Below are 27,078 nucleotides of genomic sequence, written 5' to 3' on the forward strand. Positions count from 1 at the left end.
ATTCGATAGTGGTAATGTATCAACATTAATTTCCTAATTTAGATGCTTGTGATGTGGTTATGTAGGAAAATGTCCCTGTATGTTAAAAATACACACTGAAGTACTCAGAGAAACGGGACATTATGCTGGCAACTTAATCCCAGACATTTATTTTTAAAAAGTTTTGTATACTAAGCTTGAAATTACTTTTTTAAAAAAATTAGGATCTTTAAAGGTGGGTCTGGACATCAGTATTTTAAAAACTGTTCAGGTGATTCTAACATGCAACCAAGGCTAGAAACCACTGCTACAGAGTCTTCATTTATCAACCTTAAAGAAAAAAGGTTACATACTTTTGTACTGAGTACATGAACTACAATTTATTTAACTAAACTCTTCTGTCTTTTCCTTCAAAAATGACTTATTAAAGTTTTTATAGGCCAGGCAAGACAGAATCTCTTCCCTATGAGCACTAAGTCTCATGGGGAAATATCTACAAGCAAACAAAATGTGCTGTAATAATAATAATAATATAATTGTTATCATTTATTCAGCAATTACTGTGTGCTAGACACTATGCCACCTGAAAGGTCAGGCACTGCTATCATCTTCCTTTTACAGAATGAGGAATCCTAGGCACAATGAAATAAGTAACTCACCCTGGAGTACAGATCTATGTTGACTCTTGACTACACTACTGTATTAGAGGAAAGCAAAGCGCTATGAAAACACACAGATGAGCCTCTGATACAGACTACGGGTGTCATGGAAGCCTAATCAGAGGAAAGAACATCAGATATATCTTTAGACATGCACCCTATCTCCAATTTTAATTACCACAAATATTTCTTAAGTGAACATCTGTGCAGAAAACTTTCCATTTAGTAGTCCTGCTTCTATTCCTACTCCTTTGGTGAGATTCTAAGAGTAGAATTCTGGGACAACGTGTACGGAAAAACCCCATGGCTTTCAATACCTGCTGCCATATAGCTGTCACCAGCAATACGAGGGTATCTATTTTACTGTAACCTTACCAGAAGTGGGCACTGATACTTTAAAAATTCTTTTCCATTAGTGGAAAACGAGTATTTCTTTATTACAAGTTAAGCTAAACATTTTTTCCACTAATGCTTTCTCTAAAGCACAAATTTAAGATCTTCATAATTACTACCAATAGAGTCTCAGTGCACGTTACCAGCAAAATAACATCTTAGAATATCTCATACTATACAGATGCTGTCATTTTTCCCTATAACCACAAAAGTGGCTGTGTCACAACAGCAGCATGTAATGAAATCAGATTTCAATATTCATGCTAAGATCCTTGACCTCTAAAACTTTGTGAGCTCATTGAGGACAGAGGAAATATCTTGCTTGATTTTGAAATCCTATCACAATGTTAGCAAGTAAAACACACTCTATAACTGTTTGCTGTTAAGAGTAAGTAAATAAAATCATGGATGGTGACAAAATATAAATGGAAACCATACTTTCTGAGCTCTACACATATGACACAAAAAACCTAGGTCAGTAAACATCACATGAGAAAAAGGAGAAGTAGGTTGCTCCCTTTTTTCCCTTCTTGCCATATAATTAGGGAACCCATGACACCAGTGTGCTGATGACAGTTCTTGTTTATACCTTTTGGCCTAACATCCTGGCTGCTTAATTCCAGATTGGGCGATACATTTCATGGCCACTCTACATCTAAAGGATGTTCCTTTAATGAACAGTAGATCTAAGTACAAAGTGCTTCCCTGATCAGAGAGCTTGTCTTTGTGTCACTTTAAATTTCACTTTAAAAACCTATGAGCAGATAACTCCTTGGGCCTCATAGTGTTTTGTTTTGTTTTAATAAAATTTTACCATTTAAAGCTAAGTGATAATCTGCAAATAGTTAATCCCTAACTAACAGAACATCCCTTAATAGTATCAGCACTCTTAATTCCATTTTATTGATAAGAGAAGGGAGGCATGGAAAGTGATTTATTCCAGGGCACATCAAGTATGAATCATCAGCAAGGTGAAAGGAGGCTGTTGGAGCTCTAACTTCCATTTTTGATTAACTCTCTGAACCACACAGGCATTAATTTGCAATTAAATCTCCTGTGCAGTTTGGTTAGAAAGATTTTAATCATTTAGAAAATGGCTCTGTAAACTGCAGGCAGTAATAATCTATTTCAAATTGTATGAGCAAAATCACAAGCATACCTTCAGTAACATTTTTTAATGGGCATAAAATTCACGGTTAATAATTTTTCAATTTCCCTGAACAACAGTCTGAATTCAAGCCTCACCTATAGGTCCTAAGTTATCAGAAGGTAAAGGGAATATTTATAAAATAGGTTAAAGTATAAAGTAAATATTTAATCCTTTGTGTAATAAAAATAAAATTTGTTACAGTTTTATGTTTCAGAAGTATGCATGTCTACATTTCATACTACGGTGCAGTCTGGATAAGATCTTAGCAGATTAACGTCTTGAATTATGACAGAAAATCTTAATGGAGGTAGCAAAGTCACTCTTTATAGCAACTAAAACAAAAACTCATAGAAATAAATTTAATAGGCTATATGTCTAAGACCCATATAAAAAAAGAGGCATAAAAGAAGAGGCACACCACATACACAGCTGGAGAACTATTATTATAGTTATGTCACACCCACATTAATTTATAAACATACTGTCATGTCAGTCAAGGTTCCATTGGCATCTTGTGGGGGTGGGTTAAAGCAGGGGTCCCCAACCCCTGGCCCACGGACCGGTACCTGTCCGAGGCCTGTTAGGAACCGGGCCGCACAGCAGGAGGTGAGCGGCGGTCAAGCCTGCAAAGCTTCATCTGCCGCTCCGCATCACTACTCATAGCTCGCCATCACTCGGCCTACAGCCTGAACCATCCTCCCCCTCCCCCCACAGTCCATTGGAAAACTGTCTTCCACTAAACCGGTCCCTGGTGCCAAAAAGGCTGGGGACCGCTACGTTAAAGAACTTGGTAAACTCATGTAAAGTTCATTTGGAGGAATCAATTTAAGAGAATAACCAAGAAAACTTTTTAAAAGTATAAAGTGCAATAATAAAAATAGTATTTTGCTGGCACAGACCAATAGAATAAAATTGAAAGTTCGAAACAGGCACAGGTGTATATAAGTATTCAATAAATGAGAAATAACAATGAAAGAATAAAAGGACTTAATAAGCGATGTTGTGACAGCTGACTAGACCCATACCTCACACCATTCAGCAAATTAATTCCAGGCTTTCCAGGCTAGTTGAATATTTCAGTGCAAGATAATGAAACGAAATATTGGGAAAGGCTTTAAAGATATAAAAAAAAAAAAACGACTGATAGATTTGATATAAAACATATTACTCACTAAAATAAATATGTATTAAGGATACCAATCATTTTTCTGTCATTCATGCTTTAATCACTTAAGTTATCAGTTGTCTTTTAATTTCATTTAGCTCCTCCTGACACAAAACTATAAGAAGTTAAACTATAAGAAGTTAAAAACACCAATCTTTTCTTTAAGGCCTCCTTCCCTTGGCTGTGAAGTGACTTTCTTAATTCCAAACCACACCAATTTTTCACTTATATCTTCTTATAATTCTTTTCATTGTTTCTTATGTTATGTTAATTACACAGACGAGAAATCAAAATATGGCCTCGTCCTCTATTAACTGTTTGATTTGAGGATGTTACGTAACCTCTCTGAGTCTCAATTTCATTTTTCTGATAAAACAGACATGACAATGCCAACCTATCAGAGTTGCTGTGGAGATTAAAAAAATAATTTATACAAAGCATTTATCATAATTATTACAGAACCTGGTATATAAAAAGTCAAAACAGTCTGTTTTTCTAAGTTAAAGTGGTAGCTATTACTTTTAATGCTATCACATTGCACAATTTCATTGATAAATCATGACTAGAAACCTAAGGTAATGGAGTTTTTACCTGATTTTTAAATAAATTTCACATTATTTAATCAATGCCATCGCTTTTTACTTTTTAAGTTTTTAAATCATACTATATGCCAATCAGAAAAATACCTTAGTTCTTTGAAGACTACCCCATTACTACAGCATCCTACAATTTGGTCTTTTAAAGTTGCAGTCTGAAGTTATCCGATGGCCAAAGAACATTGTAATCCAAGAGTATTAAAAGGTTCCTTACACACTAGACCTGCTGAGATTATTTATGAGTTTGAAATATAAATAGGATGCTTACCCTTCTTCATCTTACCTCTAATAGGCCATCCTCTGGTAGATCAGTGCAGTGGACAGCATTCTGGATCTTAGTTTTACCAAAGATTGCTCGGAGGGTTCCAGGGCGTAAATGCCGGGCAATTTCCTATTAAATAAATACACATTCACATATAAATTAAAGTCAGCCATGTAGTGTCAATTTAAAAAAAACACCAGCTGTATGAAATACATTCATTAATTATTCATTACATGTACATGTATACATTGTTGGTAATGATTTTTCCTGGAAACAGGATGAATGCATGAAAACTGAGCAATGCAAATTCTCAGTTCACTCATAAAGCTTTTTCTCTGGCCCAATGTAAAGTCCACTGTAATCTATGTCGAGGGCAATAATAATTATATCTCTTTTTATCAACAGATTATGGAAATCACATAAATATGAACCCAGCTCATTATTGTGAAAGACTTGTATTTTATAAAGACAATAGCGATCCTAACAATTTAACTTAAAATGAACTAGTTTGATGGCACTGATTGCAAAAGACTTTTTAAAATGTTACAGTTGTATCAGTTTAGTGCTATCTCACATTTAAGGGAAAAAAATGGTTACAAATAACTCATAAAATTTTGGGTAAAAGAAACAAGAAGTTAAAAAAAATTGAAGATGTGGGCTTCCCTGGTGGCGCAGTGGTTGAGAGTCCACCTGCCGATGCAGGGGACACGGGTTCATGCCCCGGTCTGGGAAGATCCCACATGCCGCGGAGCAGCTGGGCCCGTGAGCCATGGCCGCTGAGCCTGCGTGTCCGGAGCCTGTGCTCCGCAACGGGAGAGGCCACAACAGTGAGAGGCCCGCGTACAGCAAAAAAAAAAAAAAAAATGAAGATGTGGGAGTATCAATGACCTACTTAACAGTCTGTTTTTCTAAGTTAAAAATTTTCTAAAATCCTATTTTGATTTTGAAGTATACATACAAAAAAGGCATTTACTACACATATTTTAAAATAATAATGAAACAAATACCTGTGTGCCCACTATTAAGCTGAATTAAAATAATATTACAATAACTTTCAAGGTCCCGGTGTGCTCCATCTTCATTCCATCCCATCCCTATCTCCACCCAGAGGTTACCATTAATATCAATTTTACTTAAATATTCCCTTGTTTTACTTAGTTTTCAAGGCATTGTTTTTCATATTTGTCCATGTAAATATGTGTAACTGTAATGCATTTGTTTTTATTACCATATATATTCCAATGTATGATAGAGCATACTTTATCCATTTTCCTGATGATTGACATTCAATTAATTTCTTCTCTCTCTCTCCCCACCTCTCTGTCCTCCCACCTCTCTCTCCTCACACACGCTCACGCTCACACTCACACACACCCACACACACGATCACAAACAATTCTGCTACAAGCATTCTTGTACATGGTGCACATGTGCAAGAGTTTTTCTGGAATCTTGGGGGCACATACATATTCAGTTTTGCTAAGTACTACCAGACTATTTTCTTAAATGGCTGTAACAATTTGCCTTCAACCATCAATGCACAGGAATTCCCACTATCCATACCAAAGCCGCCATTTGATAGTGGCTGACTTTTTACTTTTGCCATTAGGCAAGCGTGAAATGGTATCTCATTGTGTTAGTACGAATTTCCTTGATAACTAAAGAAATTGAGTGTCTTTTCATATATATCCTTTTCTGTAAAATGCCTATTCTTGACTTTTTTCCATTTTTCTATTGGGTTATTCTTTTTCCTTTTGTTATTCTTAATACCTTCTGAATTCTAATTTTTTGTCACTTATATATGATGCAAATATCTTTTCCCAATATGTAGCTTGTCTTTGAGTTTTCTTTATGTTTTCTGATGACCAGAAATACTAAAATTTAATGAAATTAAATTTATCAATTTACGATTTGTGCTTTGTGTTTCTTAAGGAATTATTCCCTACTCCAAGTGTATAATGATACTCATCTCTATTGTCTTCTAAAATCTTCAAAGTTTTGCCTTCCACATTAAGTTCTTGATCCATCTAGCACTGACTTTGGCTACCATGTGAGGAAGATGTCCATTTTCATTTTTCCCATATGGATATTTAATTGCCCTAGCACCATTTTTTGAGTTATTTCTCTCTTTCCCCCGCAATCTCCAATGAGATTGATAGCTCTGTTATATGAAAGGTTTCCCTGGATGTATGGGTCTGTTTCTTGGTTTACTATTTGATTCCATTGGACTTTTTGTCTATTTTTACATCTATGCTGTCTTAATTATTATAACTTTATAATAAGTCTTCACCTGGTAAGGCAAGTCCCCCAGATTTTGGTTTTGAATGCATTAAGTTTGGGTTCCCTATTAGACATCCAAGTGAAGGTGTCAAATACATGATTGGCTGAGTCTAGAGTTCAGAGGAGTGTTCCACACTGCAAATAACAATTTGGGGGTCAATAGCATATACATGGTATGTAAAGTTACAGGTTAGATGAGATCATGAAGGCAGTGAGTATAAACAAAGGAGAGGAAGCACAGGGACACCATGTCATTAAAAAGTCAAGGAGATGAGGAGAGATGAACAAAGAAGACTGAGAAGGAACGGCCAGCTTGGTAAGAAGAAATGCAGCAGCATCCTTTCCTAGAAGACAGTGAAGAAAAATGTCAAGGACAGAGAGTTATCAACAGTGTCAAATGTTAAGTCATATAGGGTTAGGACTTCCCTGGTGGCACAGTGGTTAGGAATCCCCCTTCCAATGCAGGGGACACAGGTTCAATCCCTGGTACGGGAAGATCCCTCATACCACAGAGCACCTAAGCCCGTGTGCTACAACTACTGAGCCTGTACTCTAGAGCCTGTGAACCACAACTACTGAGCCTGTGTGCCTAGAGCCCGTGCTCCACAACAAGAGAAGCCACAGCAATGAGACGCCCACACACCTCAACGAAGAAGAACAGCCCCCACTCGCCGCAACTAGAGAAAGCCTGCACACAGCAAAACCCAATGTAGCCAAAACGAAAATAAATTAAAAAAAAAAAAGTCACAGGGTTAAAGACGGAGAACTGGCCACTAGACCACGTGGAGTCACTGATATCCTTGACGAGAGCAGTTTCTGAGGAGTGGAGAAAAGCTAAAGACTTATTATTATGGTTTCAAGAGAGAATGAGAGAGGAAGAACGGGCACAAGTGAATACAGGCAACTATGTTGAGGAATTTTACTGCAAAGGGGAGGAGAAAAATGGAGCAGTAACTGGAGAGGGAAGTAGAATCAAGAGAGGGTTTTTCATTAAATGTTGGAGAGGGTGTGGAGAAAGGGAACCCTCCTGCACTGCTGGTGTGAATGTAAATTGATATGGCCACTATGGAGAACAGTATGGAAGTTCCTTAAAAAACTGAAAATAGAACTACCATATGACCCAGGAATTCCACTACCGGGCATATATCCTGAGAAAAGCATAATTCAAAAAGAGTCACGTACCACAATGTTCACTGCAGCTCTATTTACAATAGCCAGGACATGGAAGCAACCTAAGTGTCCATCGACAGATGAATGGGTAAAGAAGATGTGGCACATATATACAATGGAATATCACTCAGCCATAAAATGGAACGAAACTGAGTTATTTGTAGTGAGGTGGATGGACCTAGAGTCTGTCATACAGAGTGAAATAAGTCAGAAAGAGAAAAACAAATACCGTATGCTAATGCACATATATGGAATATAAAAAAATGGTACTGATGAACCTAGTGGCAGGGCAGGAAGAAAGACGCAGATGTAGAGCATGGACTTGAGGACACAGGGGAGGACAGGGAAGCTGGGACAAAGTGAGAGAGCAGCATGGACATATATACACTACCAAACGTAAAACAGATAGCTAGTGGGAAGCAGCCGTATAGCACAGGGAGATCAGCTCGGTGCTTTGTGACCGCCTGGAGGGGTGGGATAGGGAGAGTGGGAGGGAGGCTCAAGAGGGAGGAGATATGGGGACATATGTATACATATAGCTGATTCACTTTGTTGTACAACAGAAACTAACAACATTGTAAAGCAATTATATTCCAATAAAGATATTTTAAAAAAAAGAGAGGGTTTTCTTTTTTTGAGGGGGAGGGGATGCTGTTTTAAAGTGGGAGAAATAATAATACCTTTCCAGGCTGATAGGAATCATCCAACAAAGGGAAAAACTGATGAAACAGAAAGGAGAAGAGAGAATTGCTGGAGTGATGGAAGCAAGTGACAAAGTAGAGGAGTTGGCCTTATATCTAAGAGTGTGGAACATTCACCCTGAGCATCAAGACAGTACATGGGCCCAGTTATAGCTATGTGGGTTTATGTAGTGGCTGGAACTTATGGAAGTTCTTTCTGTATTTTTAGTTTTTATTGAGATATGACTTACATACGATAGCATGCATAGGTTTTAACTGCACTGCCCCATGAATTGAGTCAAATGTATATACTCAGCAACCACCATCTTAAACAACATACAGAACATCTCTAAAGTTCCCTCTAGACTTTATTTTTTTGACTAATTCTATTTTCCAGTGAAAAAGTCAGCAAGATTGTCACCAGCTGAGAGGAAGGATGGGGAAGAAGTTTTGGGGATCTGAGGACAGAAAAGGAGGTACAAGACATTTTAAGAGAGGAGAAGAGTGAATGGACTAGAAAAATGAATGTGACTGCTCGGCAGCACTGAGGGCCCTCTTGAGGTTAATGATCATGAAGGTAAAGGGAGATCGTTCAGGACGCCTGAGTGTTCTCCAGTCATGGGTGCAGGCAAAGGTTAGGTAGAAGGCTGAATTTAATGAGGGTTGGGGTTATTATTTTTTTTTTTTGCGGTACTCGGGCCTCTCACTGCTGTGGCCTCTCTTGTTGCGGAGCACAGGCTCCGGACGCGCAGGCTCATCGGCCATGGCTCACGGGCCCAGCCCGCTCCACGGCATGTGGGATCTTCCCGGACTGGGGCACGAACCCACGTCCCCTGCATCGGCAGGGGGACTCCCAACCACTGCGCCACCAGGGAAGCCCTGAGGGTTGGGGTTTTACCAAGAGAAAACAACAAAGTAAGAGAGGGGTAAGGGGGCTGAAACTGTATGTAAGGAAACAATGATAATGATAGACAAAAGAAATTTTAATTGAGGATGAAAGTAAGTGAGGCCCTGCGGGGTGGAGGGGGGGTTAGAGACAATGAAAAGGTAGGTCAATGGATTAGAGCTCCTAGTGGGATGGGATGATTATGGAAATCGGTGTTATAAGAAGTGAGCTGGAAAGTCAAGAGATAGGATACCTGAAATTGGAATTACTGGAGGTGCACAGAGAGGGGGTTATAGATATTTATAATGACCAGTTTTAAGATATAACCATGGCTGAGGTCAGGTGGAGGGCAAGAAGGTTACAAGAAAGGAGGACAACAGATGGAAAGGTAACGTATGGAATGGATTACCTGCATGAATATGGAAATCACCAAAAATTAGGACAGGTGTAGCGTATGGTGCAAGGATGGTGAGCAGCATTCACACCTGTGATTCCATCACTTAAGCAATTTTAAAGGCATGGGTTTATTTATTAAGTCTTACTTCCAAGGTTTCTATCAAATGTCAGTTATAAGTGTATCCAGTTTAAGAAAAACATTTTGATAAACTAAGAAATAAGGATGACCTTATATTTTATTTCATATTCATTACTTTCATTCTGTTCTCCATAATTTTCCTGGGAATGAAGTACCCAATATTAAACACCTACTCTACTTACGTGGTGGTAAGCTGCCATTCTGTGAAAAAAGATGTACTTTGTAAAATTATGAAAGGTGAATGAAAGGTGAGTACTTATTTTCCTTTCCTTATTGTTTCAGATTAGGGGGAAAACTTTAAAGTGACTCACTTTGATTAAACTGCTTCATAAGAACTTATTCTCTACCCACTTTTATTTGGAAATCACCATGTTCATTAAAATATTTTCTTGTAGGTGTCTGCTACACGCACAGCACTTGAACTCAAAAGATGTTCATGTGTGTGTGTAGGCGGTGGGTGGGTGTTGTACTGTGGTCAGAGAAGGCAGTCTTTTTGTTCTTCTTTTGAAGGAATTTGTTGAGATTTTCTTTGCATCCTAATACATAGTCAATTATAGTGAATGTCTCATGGGTAGTGGAAAAGAATATTGTCACGGGTTGCATTCCTCTGGGAAACCAACTCTGAGGTGTAGATTTGCACACAGGAAGTTCGTTGGGGAGTGGCTTCAGGGAAGTTTATTGTGGGGAAGTGAGGAAAACAGGATTAGGCAGAGAGAGAAGTTGAAGTTCAATGCAGTTACAACAGTCGCCCCAGATCATCCTACAAGAAGCTCTGGAGCTTCAGAGTTGTCCTCAGTTGAAGCAAAGGGGTCAGACCTTTATCTCTCTAAATTGACAAGTCACTGGACATATGCCATTCCAGGGAAGGGGGCATGTCCTTGGGCAGATGACTTTCTTTGGCAGAGAGAAATTTCTGGAGAGGGACTTATTGTATTACAGTCAGTAGCCAACACTTCCAGAGCTGGGAAATGGGCATTGCAGTCGTGAAGGGCAGAGGGGAATCTGAGTGGCCCTTCAGAGCATCTACTAATTACATACACACAAACATACACACACAAACATGCACACATGCATATGCATATGTGATACATTCAGTATATATAGCATATATGACAAATACGGCATTGCAGACTATTGCAATCTGATTACCATTCTTTTTAGGTAACTAATTTTTTCTGGAAGGTTTTGTATTATCTCTCTATCTAGGCATTGATCATTTACTGGTCATTCTGCTCTGTACTCAATAGTCCAATCCTATCTGAAGATAACACACCTTCAGTCTGTTATTTCTTTTATTGTTTTCTCTCCTCCATTTTATTTCTTCTTTCCTTTAGCTGTTTCTATGTAATAGACATTGAAACTTCTGGTTCTATCTTCCCTCTCTCTTTTCTTTTATACTTTCCATCTAATTGTCTTTTTGTGTTATATCCTGGGAGAATTCCTCCATTTGATCTGTCACCTCACTAATTTGTTTTTAAACTTTTGTTTTTAATTTGTTTTTAGGTCCACTGCACAATTCTACTCATTTACTGAGTATTTTTAATATTTCAAAAATTATATTTTAAGTTTTTCATATCTATAATTATTTTTATGGATCCAGTATTCTCTTTCTGGGGATACTGACTATATTATTTTAAAGACTTCTGTTAGCTCTATTAACTTGCTTTCCTTAGGTACTGATTCTCTTTGTTGTGTTTGGTGTCTTCTTTATGGTATGGGTTAATAACTTCAAATGGTTGGTAATTCTTGGCTCTTTATCTTTGTTTGGAATTTTCTGTTTACCTGTCATAGAGGTCAGGGACATACTGACAGGCAGGGCATGCTGGTTGTTTTTCTTAAGGAAGTGGGGTGTCCCATTTTTTCCTGGGTGTCACTAGCTACCTACCCACCACATTGCCTCTAGCTAAAGCCCCACATTCACGGCCTTGGGCTGTAGTTAACAGCATCAGCTGTCCTCTACTCAGCATAAGCAAGCCAAGGGGAAAGGGCTGATTTATTCTGCTGCTCTTTATGCAGTCTCCTCACTCATCACCCTGCTGACGGCTCCAGGTCCCTCCTTAGCATTGCATCCACTGTGGCTGATGTGCAGCCAGACCCCCTGCCCCTTCTGAGCAATCCTCTCCTGCATGCTTTAGAATATGTTTCTCTTTAACAGTCCAATCCTACCTGCTTTTTGCCTTTCAAAGTTAATGGTCTGCTAATGGTAGGCACTCTTTCTTGTTTTCTAGAGTGGCTGGAGATTTACTCTTTAAAATAAAACAAGATAAAATAAAATATATCTCCCATAATTTCTAAGGATTGGAAAGGCAGGGAATGATGGGCACACATGGTTATCTGCCACACTGATGAAAACTCATCTTACTGACATTTCCATTTCTCCAAACTCAGTAAGTTACCTTCAATTCATATTAGCTGCTATCATTTTGTGTCTAAAAATTGAATTCCTTCCAGAGTAATCCTTCATTTCCCACTGCTCCTATAGGAATTTATGCTCCTATTGTAACCCCTGACTTACAATTCATATAGTTTTTCTGTGTGCCTATTTCAGAAAGTTTCCATTAGACTCTCAACCCTTTAACACAATATAAAACTTCCTTAATATTCTATGCCTTACTATGAGCACACAATAAATGTTTGCTAAATATTTTTTGACTGACATAAAATGTCAAACTTCTATTTAAGGAGCCAGGATGGAGCAGAATGAAGAATAAGGGCTGTGAAGGAAGGCAATCTGGATTTGAATTTGGCCTGTCACTTACTAGTTGTGTGGTCATGCCACGTTGCTTTCTGCCTGTTGTAAGGTTTTCATTTGCAAAACAGGGATAAAAATAGGACTTAGCTAGACTTAACTATGATGTTTTTGTGAGAATTATAGTAAGTAAAAGTATTTAGAGCAGTGTCTGTCATATGGTAAACAATCAATAGATAATGGCTATGAGTTTTATTAATGTAGCCTTAGAATTAAAAGGAAACTAAGATGAGAGTTCTTAAAGAGATAAAGAACGGTATATTTTGATATAGTCAAAGATGATCCAACCAAATAGTCATGTATCTTTTAATAAATATATAACATTTTTCAAGAATATTAATGATAGTTTTAGAATAAAGGTAAAAGTTTAAATAATCAAGTAATAAGACATTTAGATTTGATAATACTAATCAATAAACAAACCTCAGAAAATATGAAGTAGTTTTACATGTATAATGTATTTTGTTTAGGTAAATGATAATGATAAAGAATAGAACAACAAGTATTTTCTTCCATCTGTTGTTAAAATTTAGGCTTTCATTTTGGATCATCTTCTTTAAAAAGGTAATACATTTATTTTGGTTTTGACCATTGTAAAATATCAAATATGTCTATATAAGTAAAAAATACTGAAATGTTTAAAGCCTAGAAAAATCCTCCATGGATCATCTCCCCCCTTCCTTTCCTGGCAGATTTTCCCTAATTATTCCCAATAGGTCCATGCTGCTCTGGCTCCTTGCATTGTACGGTGAAAGTCATCCTACTATGCACAGTCCCACTCCCATAACGAAGCAGAGAGGAGTACCGGGTAAATAAAAGCAACAAAAGTACCAAAAATGCAATTTAAATTTAATATGATAAATAATTTTTAAGTTACCACAATATTAATAAGTGAGGGGTTATGCTGAGAAAATAAGACTCTTTAAAGAGCAATATTTATTTGTACTTAAAAGGTCAGAAGCCTTTCAAACTCTACCAAATTCCTGGCATACCCATCCCCCACTACAACCTTGCCTTCTCAGTTCCGTCAAGTCAAATGCTTGGTTATTGAACAGCTCATTTTAAGTACTAAAAATTCCGCTTGGGTAATCCTGTAGGGGGAGGAAGAAATCTGGCTTAGAGAATGACCTCTAAATCTAAGACACGGAGGAAAAAAATGCACTAAGTAGAATGGTAATTAGCAGGATACTGAAAACAAAGAAGAGAAAGTTTATATAGCTATTCTATTACCGTGTTCATTATAAAGAATATTGTTGTTTACTGAATAATAGGTCTATCAGACCGATAAAATATGTCTGGACAAAGAAAACAAACTGCTTCCCTGGAAAGCTATTCTGTTTCAGTTCTCCATGATACAGGAGAGATATGCAAGAATGAAAATGACCTTCCATTTAAGAAATGAATTAAATTTGGAAGAGATCTGTAAAATTTACTGATTATGGAAATTTGAAGAAAGACAACTTTGTGATCAACCTTAGAATATATTTATATAATAAGTGACACGTGGTACAGAATCACACCTGGTCATTAGCCTAATTTTGGGAAAATTCTAAGTAAAAGGAAAAAAAGTCTTGCCTAATCTATAGAATAACCATGTTAGCAGTGATATAGATAAGTGGATAAATCTTAACAGAGGAAGTAGCATGGCTCCAGTCTTAGCAATCCTAAAGGAGCTGTGAAACAAAACAAAAAATCATGTTACAATCATTGCCTTCATGACATAGGCAACAAGGGTAACAGAATTTAATATCAAAGGTCAATGAAGCAACCACTATAATTAAAACAGTAAACATCCATGTTTCTAGCCATTACTGGTACCCCCTGGCAGAGTCCTATAATATTAAAAAATACATGCTTAGTCCTCTTCTTGACTCCTCTGGTACTCCAAAAATATTTTACCAAAGCTTATCCTCCAACCATTTTTCCCAGTTACATGCAACTTTGTATTAACTAATGCAGTTACAGTTTTATATTCCTGGGAGAAGAGCAATATCAAACTAATTCACAACTAAAAGAAGACAATGAAACACTGGAAGGAACTGGAAGTAGGAAAGGAAACGAGAGAAGAGATCCAACGTCTACTTTCTGTAAGTCTAAGGATCCTTCTAGAACCTACGCATAGGATTCAGAAAGAGGAACTACAAAATTGAACTCAACTACTTATGTGTTAGTTTCATTGAATGAGCTACTGAAGAATTCACAGTAAATACTCTTATCTTGTTAGCTCTGGAGACCACATGAATTATTTATATGAGGAATCATTAAAATCTGGCTTGTGAACTCTGACAAGCTTCACATCTCACCTTTAATTAAGTAGGAATTAGCTGTAATGTAAATGTATAGAACCTGAAGAGGGTTATAATTAGATGTAATTTCAGGTGAAACATTTAGACAATTCAATCCTATCTTTTCCACTAGGTTTCAGCAGACCACATGCCATAGTAATCACTGCCTCTGAATGAGCTGTTTGCTCCTGCAGTCAATAATAGGCTCTGGCTGAAATAAACTCTCATTTGACAGAGGTATTATTTTTAAATGTAAAATGACGATCCCCTGGTTCTACTCTTTTCAAATTGTTGGGCAAATCTTTTTGCTTGCTTTTCATGTGAATTACTTCGTATTTTGGCAAAAACCACAAGGACTTGCTTATGTAAGTAAAGTCTGAGAACATAAACATTAGTATAGAGGAAAATGAAATTCCTTTTTGGTAAACATTTTCCTAGTGCTTTTCTGTTTTTCCCAAACACTGCATCATAGGAGATTTAACCTTTGAAGTACAGGCATTACCGGGAGATACTGTGGGTTTGATTCCAGACCACCACAATAGAATGAGTAGCACAATAAAGCGAGTCACATGAATTTTTTGATTTCCCAGCGGATATAAAAGTTATGTTTGCAATATACTGTAGTCTATTAAGTGTGCAATAGCATTATGTCTAAAAAAATGAACATACCTTAATTAAAAAATAATCTATTGCCAAAAATGCTAGCCACCATCTGAGCCTTCAGCAAGCTGTAACAGTAACATCAAAGATCACTGGTTACAGATCACTGTAACAAATGTAACAGTAATGAAACATGTGAAATATCGCGAGGATTGCCAAAATGTAACAGAGAGACAAGAAGTGAACAAATGCTACTGGAAAAATGGTGCTGTTAGACTTGCTTGTGGCAGAGTTGCCACAAACCTTCGGTTTGTTAAAACAAACAAAAAACAACCCCCCACAATGTTAGTGAAGCGCAATAAAGTGAAACATGATAAAACAAGGTATGCCTGTATAGACACATAACTACTGAGAAACTTGAGAGGCGTTCTTAGTCTCCCCCCCACAAAAAAAGTGTCCTGCACGGTCTACCACACCCTGATAAAATAACTGCCGCTCAATCTTTCTCTACTCTCCTAAAGAAATGTATAGCTCAATACTCAGAAACCCCTCTAAAGGAATAAAATAATGAAATAGCTGGGACCCATTCCTGGCATCTCTAACACCCAATTCCTTGCCATATCCTGTCATTACAAATGCTGACATATGGCCCATATCAGTCTACTTTACTTTATTTTTTTAATTATTTACTTTATTTTATTTTTGCAGTACGCGGGCCTCTCACTGTTGTGGCCTCTCCCATTGCGGAGCACAGGCTCCGGACGCACAGGCTCAGCGGCCATGGCTCACGGGCCCAGCCGCTCCGCGGCATGTGGGATCTTCCCGGACCGGGGCACGAACCTGTGTCCCCTGCATCGGCAGGCAGACTCTCAACCACTGAGCCACCAGGGAAGCCCTATCAGTCTACTTTCTATCTTCACTCTGCCACCATATTCTCGTACCTAGACTATTGGTTCCTTCCTGGTTTATCTAGTCTCCTAGATTCCACCGCTTTTGATAAATATATTCTCCACAAAATAGTCAGGGTAGGCTTTATAAAACATAAGTTGAGTTATACCATTTTCCTACCTTACACCCTCTGATGCTTTCCTTCTTAAGAGAAAATCCAAAAATTTTAACCTAAACTATAGTCTTTTTTTTTTTTTTTAGCTATACAGTCTTGCATGATCTGATCTCTGCTTACCCCTCCACCCTCACCTGAAATGGTCTAGTCACAACCACCTCTTCCAATTTTTCAAAGCCACCAAGCTCTTTCCTACTTCAAGCACGAAAACACATATTATTCCCTTTCAATATTCTGGCTCAGAAATTCTTCTCCCTCTTCTCAAGAAGTTTATGTTCTTTACAAATGGTTCAGAATAAGCAACGTAAATCAGCTGTGGTAGATTCTACCGAGTGGCTCTCTCAACCCTTCATCCTGTCCGCCTTCTAGTTGGAAAAACTACATTCTCCAGACACCCTTTTGGCTAGCGTTCTTGATGCAAATTATGTTCCACCAGTGAGATCTGGAAGGCAGAAATGAGCAGAGGCCATCTCTCTGCTGACGGTGCTACAGGCAGACAAGGTAGGAGACGAGTGGTTGGAGGCAGCTGTGGTAGCCAAACTCAGTGCCTGAGTCACCAGATTCTTGGGAATGAGCGTCAGTGATGGTGGCAGCAGTGGAGGCAGTAGCAGCAGCAACTTCTGGCTTCTAGAGGCAGAAATGCCCTTAAAATCAATAACTCCAACAGCAGCTCCTGACTCAGGCTTTGCAGCCCTCCTCATGAGTTTGTAAACTTCTTCCCTTTATTAAATCCCTTTTTAAAAAATCCCTAGGCTGGTTTGTTTCCTGCTCTGAACTTTCAGTGATACTTTGAGGTTCCATCTCTCTTCCTCATCTCTACACAAAGGGACAATCCCTGCTGCTACTTAGTAAGTACCTTCTTGCCATCTGGCTTTCACCACCACTCTCTTGAAACTGCTCTCTCAAAAGTCACCTATAATAATCTGTCTTCTTGCTGAAATCTCTTATATAGCAGCAAAGTTATAAAAGTACCATCAGAAGTAGCGTCTTAGTATGGGTATACTTCAATTTATAAAATAGGACAGAGAGTTTATAAAATTTAAGATTATTGATCCCAGAATCAACATAAATCTCAACAGTTAGTGAAAATATCTTGGTGTCTTAAAGGCTTAGGTTCAGCCTACTAGACTGAATTAAGTGAGGTAATGCCCATAAAATGTCTAGTGCTGTCTGGCCAACTTGGAGGCACACAGCAGTAGATAAACTCATCTTCATATTGTTAAAAAATAAACTTAAAACTATAGCTAACCATGAGGCACTCACATAATCTTTTCATTTTAAAAAGCAGGTAGTATTTCCTATGAATCTCACAACTCCCTATGGGGCTGACAATGCAGATGGTTTTCACCTTTTGTAGATCTGGATAACCACGTTCTATGGACAGTCTTAGATCTCCTATCCAGCACTAAAGAAAGGGTGTAGTCAAAGATCCAACCACTTTGGGCAAACTCTTTTCAAAAGGCTAATTTCCTAAACTGCCCCAGGTGTGCTATAATCCCCTTTAGAGTCGCTATGAGCAGCTAAGATTCCAGTAGCACTTCCGAAACCATCTAACTGCCTCCTGTAATTACCAAGAGCAGCTCAGTCCAACAGAAATATAACAGGAGCCACATTAAAAAGCAAAAACAAACAAGTGAAATTAATTTTAATATAATTTATTTAACCCTATATATCCAAATTATCATTCCAATGAGTAATTAATATAAAAATTATTAATGAGCTGTTTCACATTATTTCATACTACATCTTCAAAGTCCTGGGCGTATATCATCTGTAAAACACATCTCAAGTTGAACCAGTCATGTTTCAAGTGCTTGAGAGCAGTAAGTGCCTAGTGGCCATCATGTTGGATAATGGAGACCTAGAGACCGGTAGCTCTCTTTTTTGACCCAGGGTAACTTCTAAGCAACATTCTACTTAAAAGCTGAGCCAAGACTGCTAATATCTATAGTATTAACCTTTCTGACCTAAAGGAGACCTTAGTCTACACAGGACCATAACCTTTAGGGCAATCTAGCCATGCTGCTCACACTGCCATCCTAGGCTATAATCTAATCTTATCTATCTATCTATCTACCTATCAGTTAATCATGTGTTGCCCACTTTTCCTCCACAGCTAACATTACAAATGTACACCATTATCCTCAGGCCTGTATCCTTAGCTACATCTTTTCACTCAGCAGACAACTTTGTTTCCTGCTTCACAGAGAAAATTGAGATTATCAAGAATCATCTCCTTAAAATTCCTATACCCCCAGTTTTATATATATATATATATATATATATATATATATATATATATACACACACACATATATATGTATATATTTTATCCTCTCCTCTCCTATTCAGTGTCAAAAGAAGAAGTATTTCTTTTCCTTTTAATAATTAACCCTCCTTGGCCACTCTAAGTCAGGAAATTTGCTCCATTACAATTTCAACATTTCTCTTTCCAATAGCTTCTTTCCTGCCTCCTATATAAATGCTCAAGTCTCTCCCATCACACACACACACACACACACACACACACACACACACAGAGAGCTTTAATTACTCCCCCATCTCTTCCCTTCCCTTTTTAGAAGTCTTAAAAATCTCTATGCCCATTTACTCTTTAAACTTGTGCCCCACAACTCTACCTGAACTGCTTTGGCAAAGGACACCAATAATCTAATTGGTCATAGAATCTCTGCATTCGCGACTTCTCTCCAGCTTTTAGCACTGTGGACCATTCCCTTATTCCTGAATCTCTCCCTTTACTCAGCGCACATGACACCACAGCCCAGGTTCTCCTCCTGACTGTTCCTCCTCAGCCTCCTTTATTTACACATTCCTCCCGCCAAGAGTTCTCTCTTTGCTCTCTTCTTAACTTTTGGCTCTCCCTGGGCAATCTGTTCACTACTAATCATGTCTTTTCAGAGGACTCTTTAGTCCCTAAGTTCAGCCCAGTCCTCTTTCCTAAATTCCAAACTGGAATATACAACTGTCTAACCAACATCACCTGGTCATCCCACAGGACTCTTATACTCAATTTGTCCAAAACGAATCTCATCATCTCCCTCCCCCCCACAAACCCTCCTCCTCCTAAACCCCTTCTCTTCATGAGTAGCACCACCACTCAACCAAGTTATCTAGGCCAAAAGTGTGGGAGTCATCCTAAGACTCCTCTCTCTCTCCCCCTTGGGCCCCATAGCCAATCCATGTCAATCACATGGATTTATTTCTTTAACAAAGCATCCTTTTCTTAACTTTCCTAGTCTACCCCAACTGCCACAGTTCACCCTCTCATCTTGTGATGAGAACACCATAGTGGTCTCCTAACAAGCCAGCTTGCCTCTACCAAAAATGCCACTTATTTGTTCACATATCTGTTTTACTATTGTAATCTGTAAACTCCTTAAGGACAAGGACTATGACCTTTTCATATCCAACACACAGAGAACGCTCATAAAAGAATCACTGAGTAGGGACCTCCCTGGTGGTCCAGTGGTTAAGACTCCACACTCCCAACGCAGGGGCCCGTGTTCAAGCCCTGGTCAGGGAACTAGATCCCGCGTGCCGCAACTAAGACCCCACATACCTCAACTAAAAGATCCTGCATGCCGCAACTAAGACCCAGCGCAGCCAAATAAATAAGTAAATATTAAAAAAAAAAGAATCACTGAGTAATAGTAGTAATTATTTAGTGCAAGAGAGACTAAATGAATGAAATCACTAACATGCCCAAATGTATACACTTCATTAACCTGGTTAATGATAGGCAGTGAAATTAGGCCTCTTGGTTACCAATAGTCCAGCTCCCTTTGGCTAAATTACACTCTTCAGAAGTGCCTATTTTAAGGAACCCTGAAGCAGATCCTTTTGAAATGCAAGTAATCACCCTTAATTTATCTATTTTGTGAACTGATAGTTTTGTATATCAGATTTTTTCCAACTAGGGCACACCTGAGAATGGAATCAAAAACCATAAGCACTGATCCCGAAGCTCTGATAGTGACTTGGTCTGTGACCTTGATTGAGGATAATATTACTATTTTATCACAGATACGAAACACCATGTGGTGAATATAAAATGAGATGGGAGCAATCCACCAGCGTGGCATTAGATTTATTAAGTGCAAGCTTATAAGTGACTTTTCCAGTGGGGATATAAAGACATTCCTAATTCCCTGAAGAACTATTGAATCTTATGGTGAATATACGTAGCGTAGAAAAGACCAACTCACTGTAAACATCAGAGTTCACATTATAGTAAATGATCTTTCATTTTATGTTTAACTTCTCTATTACTTATTTTTAAGATATGTACTTCTCCATTGCTCTATAATGCAATAACTCACATTCTTAAGCATGATCTTGAGGCAAGATCCTCATTTAAAAATGAAACAACTGTTTACCATAGTTGCAATATCAACATTTACTTGGTTATATATTTTAAAACCACTCATTTGTGTACAGAATATACTGAATTATTCTATTAATGAGAATATTTCAAAATCAGACTATCCCTTTATCTAGATAATTCAGATTCAAGTTGTTGCCTTCAGAAGTATCTTGTTTTCCTTCCCCAAGTCTTTATTGTACAAAGACGTTTCTTTCTCATCTTTAGTCTTTAACTATAATAGCTTTTTTAGAAAGAAAATTTTTTCTTCAGGAGTTATATTCTAAAAGATAACTTCATCCTCCCCCCAAATTCATTTTCTCTTCCCAGGATTACTGTAAACTATCATCTTGAAATACAAAATTTACATTGTTAAAAAGAAAAAAAAAAATTCCTCATTCTCTTTTCTCTGCCAAAGCAATATTAAGAATGCATTATAGAAATTTTATTTTGTCTTATACCCTGGAATGAAGCAATCTTTTTTTTAAACAAATAAATTTGAACTTTAGTCTGTAGAGGTGAGTATTTTAGAAAACACCATAAAAAATAATTTCAAAACTGTCACTGGATAGTAATTGGAATAAATGCTGGTCATCTGCAACCTTGGTCTTCTGCTAGCACTCAAACCCATGTCCCAAAACAATTATCTTTTTTCACTAATTCCCCAACGCCCCATCCCAGACAACGCTAATGCCATTTCACTTCTTTCATTCCTAGTGGCATCACTATCTTTCCAAATGTTCAGGTTAGATAATTTAGAGCTATTTCTAACAATTTCATCATTACCTACAACCAATTGGTCACTACCTAATTTGCTAATCTCATTTGTTAATCTGCCCCTCCATTTATTCAACGATTATTTATTTATACCTATAATATGTGAAGTACTGGTGCTAAAGTAAGGAAATAAAGATTAATAAGACATTTTTACTCTAAGAGATCATAGCCTTAAAGGAAGTCAGACAGGTAAATAAACAACTAGTGATGTGTCAAGAATTGTTTAACCACCAGCTATCAAAAAACAAACTGATTTGTATTAATTGCCCACTTCCATGGTGTAAATATGCCCACTGGGACAGAACATGAAGTTGGGAAGTGATGCTAAAACTGTATCTTTGCAAGTTCGTGCAAATGACTCCAACATACCACTATAAAGCCCCTCATAGAATGACAGATTCTTTCTTCCCTGGCTCAAACACCTTTGATAGCTCCCCACTCCATACAAAATAAGTTCAAAGTTATAAGGCGTGGTAATTCAAGGTGCTTCAACTTTGCCCTGAGGCCCTCTTTTAGTCTCATCACTTCATGCATATCTGTATAATGTATGCTTTAGAAAATATTAAGAAATGAAAAAGGCTAATGAAAAAGAAGCAAATATTTGTGCATGGACCCAGGATATAAAAGAGGACATACATATTTGCCATAATAGTAAAGAGTTGGTTTGAATCTTCTCTACGAATTTCATTTTTTTAAGTAATCAAAAACCATATTCCATGAATTATGAAATAGAAGTATTTCTAAAAATATGCAAAAAGTACACCAACAAACTGAATTTCTAAAGGTGTGAAGATGAAGCCTGGGCAATACAGATAGGAGACCAACCAGAATTTACCCTGGAGAATCTCAGTAAAATCAGAATCTTTCTATTGCACGAGGGAAGAGCTGTGACCATGTCTCCAGCTACTGCTTTTAGAAGACACTTTACCGGGTTCAAAGTGAAACCTGGGACTTGTACAAATAACAAAATGTCACCACAAACAGGACCCCAGGCTCTAGACATCATTTTGCAGCTCTTTTTGGAGGAGCTTCACGAGAACCCATAGAACGGGGATCTGAATACTTTATTGCTCTGTGGGTTTGGATATGTGCAAAATATTTCTTACTTATTTCAGAGGTTTTATTGATTCCACACCCTATGTGGTGAGTGAATTCATTCAAAGACCTAAAGGTACATTTTGTAACAAGTTCATCTTGAAGAGTACACTGAAATAAAACAAGATTCAAGGACAAATGTTCTGTGGGTACTTAGAGGTTTTGTTCCGTTTTGTTTGAATGTGTGTGTTCTATCTCAGGCAAGGATAAGTATTTGATCACACGTGTTTTTTTAAAAAACATTCCAGACTAAAACTATACAGTCATGCTTCATGCTACAGAGCTTTGGTGACTTGATTCTTCCAATAGTTTCTATGCAACAAATGACGGGAAATAAATCCAGGCCTTGCCTGTGGGTACTTCCTGGGCCTGTCTCATTATGCGCTTACCTCCATTCAAGTGAATGTCCAGGTTATTCTCCTTAAACTCCACAAGAAGTGCACCTGGCTTGGCTAAGAGGTGAAGCACACCCGTCTGTACTTGCCCGAGGGCAGAGAATAACCACATTCCAGTTATTTTCCAGGGAGTTTAACCTTGAACTTGGTGCCACTCAGTATTACCAAAATACTTAAAGAAGAAAATGGATAGAGATCACTTCAAGAAAATACAAACAGCATATCCTTCCTTTTAGAACTCTGTCCCTATACTGCACCACATCCTACAGTATAGGAATAGAAATCACGCTGATTTCTCATACAGTTGTTGCCCACTGGGTGATACCATCCGCTTCTTATAAGGAACAGACTAGGAAACTTGCTGCCATGGAAGACAGTGAGTGCTAGATCACATAGTGCCTTCTTCTGGGATCCATGAAGGAACTTCCTCCTAGGTATCAGGAAAAGTTAGGATTTTTTTTTTTTAAGAAACGAGTTTATCTCATGGACATGGCCAGTCATATATAATTTGATTGCCTGGACGTCTAAAAACTAAGAGCCACATTGTGGCGCCCTGTAACAAAAGGACAGGATTTCGTGGCATGCATTTTATCATGTGTAGTCTCATTTCCTCACTCATTTTAATTTACCTTATCATCTTGCATAAATGCTCCTAAACTACCTTAAATCATAACTGGAAAAAAGGAAATTTAAAATAAATAAATAAATGTATTAATGCCAATGTATGCTTTTTAAAAGATAGTGTTAACTTATAATAAAATATCTGTTTATATATAATTGCAACTATTATATTGATATGTAACTGCAGGCATTCTTGTTGCAGGCACCCAAACGATGAATGTTTGAAAATTACAAAACTTCCATTCATGTGCTAAATATCTCACTTTTTGAAAGATTTATTTACTTTTATAAAACTATACTCATAAAATACTTGTATGACCATTTGCTTTATTTATTCAACAAGCTGTACCAAAAGGAGTCCTATATTTAAATCAATTCTGTGGTACATCAGCTCATGTAACTCAGCCATTTTCAAAATATAATCATTTATATATCTGATTCTGCTTTTAAAACATGATACAAAGCTGGTTTTGAAAGGCAACAAATAGTATATACAGTGTTTACCAAATGGAATTCTCTGCATAAGGGGGAAAAAACTTCAAAGACAAATTATTGCTTTGGCACACAGCCATTCATTCTTAGTTAAAATTCATGTTTAAGTTGTTTTGCGTATTGTTTGTACAACCCAAAGACTCAAATGTGACAAGACCATAACAGAAATAGGCACTGTATGCTGGTAAGTCAAATAGATGAATGCTGCTCACTGTAATGCCTACTGTTTACTATCTCCTCAGGTTAATTAGAGTTCTAAATATTACATGACTCTCGTGTATATTGACGCACTTCAGGAACCAACATAAGCCCTGCTATTCAAAGAAAATACTCTACAAAGGAAACCATGTAATCATTTAGGTCAAAGTCTATTAAGCTACCACTGTGGTTTTAGAAAGGACAAAAGTTGTAAATGAATAAATACCTTTTATCTTCTGACCTAGTAATTTCACCTGTAGGAATTTATTCTAAGGTAATAATAAAAACCTGTGCAAACATTCATTTATAAATCTGACCTCTGCAATGCCCTTGACATAATAAATCAATAGAGGGGAATGGTTAACTAATCCATATGCTGGAATATTATGGAAGTCTTAATAACCAGGTTATGGAAGTATATTTAATGACATTAGAAAAGATCACAACTTATATTTTAATTAAATAAGGAAGCTACATAATTGTAAATATTGTATGATTGTAATTTTTTATAATATGCATAAAAATGGTTTGAGGCCAAAATGTGTTTATTTCTGGAAAGTAGAGAAACAACAGTAGTTTTTAAATTTTTTTATAGTTGGCTCTTGGTTCTTTTACATAATTGTCCTTATTTTTGTGCGGTTTTTTTGGGGTGGGGGTAATAAACAAGAACTACTTCAGTAATTCAGAAAAAAATGATAAAAATTCCATTAAAAATGATTCATTTCACTAGTTGCAGAACAGAGGTGTCTTCAATTTTAGTGTGCCTGATTTCACTTGTGAGGAATTATATTGAAGTAGATTTGGGGCCTGGGGAGAGAGGCAATATAAAAAAGTATAGGCCAGGAAGACTCACACCACATAACATCTGGCACTTACATTTCACAGGAAGGAAGCAAGTGACTATTTCTACCAAAATAACCAGAAAAATGAGTCCTATCTGGATACTTTAATATTGCCAATCAAAGTTTGAAGTGCACATAATCTCCTAGATTAGTGTGTTCTCTATTTGGGGAAACAAGGGAAATCAACAATGGACTCTGTGGTAATGAACATGAGTTTCTTGGTTGCCATTATAGCCTGGGGACTCAGTCATTGCTTGTTGATAATTCTTTTTTTTTTTTTGCGGTACGCAGGCCTCTCACTGTTGTGGCCTCTCCCGTTGCGGAGCACAGGCTCCGGAAGTGCAGGTTCAGTGGCCATGGCGCACGGGCCCAGCCGCTCCGCGGCATGTGGGACCTTCCCGGACCGGGGCACAAACCCGCGTCCCCTGCATCGGCAGGCGGACTCTCAACCACTGCGCCACCAGGGAAGCCCTTGTTGATAATTCTTAATGGTCCACTTTTGAATTCCATCAAAAATAGGAAGGAAAAATTTTATAAAGTTTAGAGTAACTTTATGCATAATTCTTGACCCTGAAATGTGATACCCATTGGATTTGAGTCTATCAGGAAAACTGCATCTGCTCCTCAAAGCTAGGTATCTCAAGTAAGAGCAAAAGTTAGAAAAAGACTGGATAACTCAGATGACTGAAAATGTGTTATAAAGGCCTTTGCTTTTAAGCCTAAATTAAGTGAAGCCAGAAGTAGAAGGTATTCACATACAATCTCAACCAGTCTGGTATCTGTTAAAATGAGTAAGCTAAACTCCATTCCCATTGATCAGGTAGAGAAATCAGAAAAAAGAAAAAAAAAGACATCTCACACCTTCAATTATTCACAGAAATTGACTTAAAGCTATGTTTACATCTTAGTGCTGTTTTAATATTGCAGGCAAATGAAGCATTTAACAAAATTTAAATCTTTTGTCCTTTCATGAAACAAATAACATCATTGACAGACATTTGTTGAAAGTCTATTAAAGACTTGGCACTTGGAAGTGTCATCTGTAGACCAACTGTACCACATCACCTGAGAATGGCATAAATAGAGAATTTCAGGCCCCACCCTACACTGACTGAATCACAACCTACAGTTCAACAAGATCCCAAGGGGTTTCCTATGTTCATGAAAGTTGGAGAAATACTGTGTTAGAGTATTTTGGGGGGTACTGGAGATGACAAAAAGGTGTAACACAGGTCCTCTAATTAGTATCTAGACCAGGAGGTGAGGTACATTCATAAAAGAAAATTATACAAGGAGCATATGCCAACTGCCAGATAACAAGTGTAGACAATGAGTGATATAGGAGTTCAAAGGAAGGCAAAAGTCACTCAAGGCTGGGGCAGTTTGTGGTGTCTTAAAGGAAAACGAATACTTGGAAAAGAAGGAAAAAGTGAATATGGTATACTCAACCCAACTTTGGGTAAATCTACTCTCTAGAAGTTTTGTAACTATGACATAACTAGAGCTCTGAGGATTGAGTAGGGTCAGGAGAGAAACAGTTAGCAGGCACTTGGTCTTGTCCAAAATATCGATAATACATTTACTTCAGAAGACATTTGATCCACATCAAAAAGGTCCTTGAAATTTGGTTCTATCCAGAATGTCCATGAGCATATCTGGTTCACGCCAAATGGTTCTGGACAGGACCTTCTGGCATGGATCAAATTCCTTATGGACATTTTAGACAGGACCATATGGTTCTACAAATATCAGGGACCTTTTTGTATGGACCAAATGTCTAATGGATGTTTTAGAGAGGACAAAATGTCCTGCAAAGAGAGAAACT

At 37.6% G+C, this 27,078-nt stretch overlaps 1 protein-coding gene across 5 annotated transcripts in view; it reads right to left on the bottom strand.

Moving 5' to 3' along the window:
* The window catches only part of NME7 (NME/NM23 family member 7), a 256,903-nt gene that overhangs the window by 51,377 nt on the left and 178,448 nt on the right, over window positions 1–27,078 (bottom strand). For all 5 annotated transcript variants that reach the window (XM_024742411.1, XM_024742413.1, XM_024742410.1 and 2 more), the window contains one exon: window positions 4,226–4,333. In XM_024742411.1, coding sequence (XP_024598179.1) covers window positions 4,226–4,333 — 108 coding nt within the window. The remainder of the gene's footprint in view (window positions 1–4,225; window positions 4,334–27,078) is intronic.

The sequence above is a fragment of the Neophocaena asiaeorientalis genome, unplaced genomic scaffold, assembly GCF_003031525.2.
Source record: "Neophocaena asiaeorientalis asiaeorientalis breed wild unplaced genomic scaffold, Neophocaena_asiaeorientalis_V1.1 scaffold99, whole genome shotgun sequence".
Classification (NCBI taxonomy): domain Eukaryota; kingdom Metazoa; phylum Chordata; class Mammalia; order Artiodactyla; family Phocoenidae; genus Neophocaena; species Neophocaena asiaeorientalis.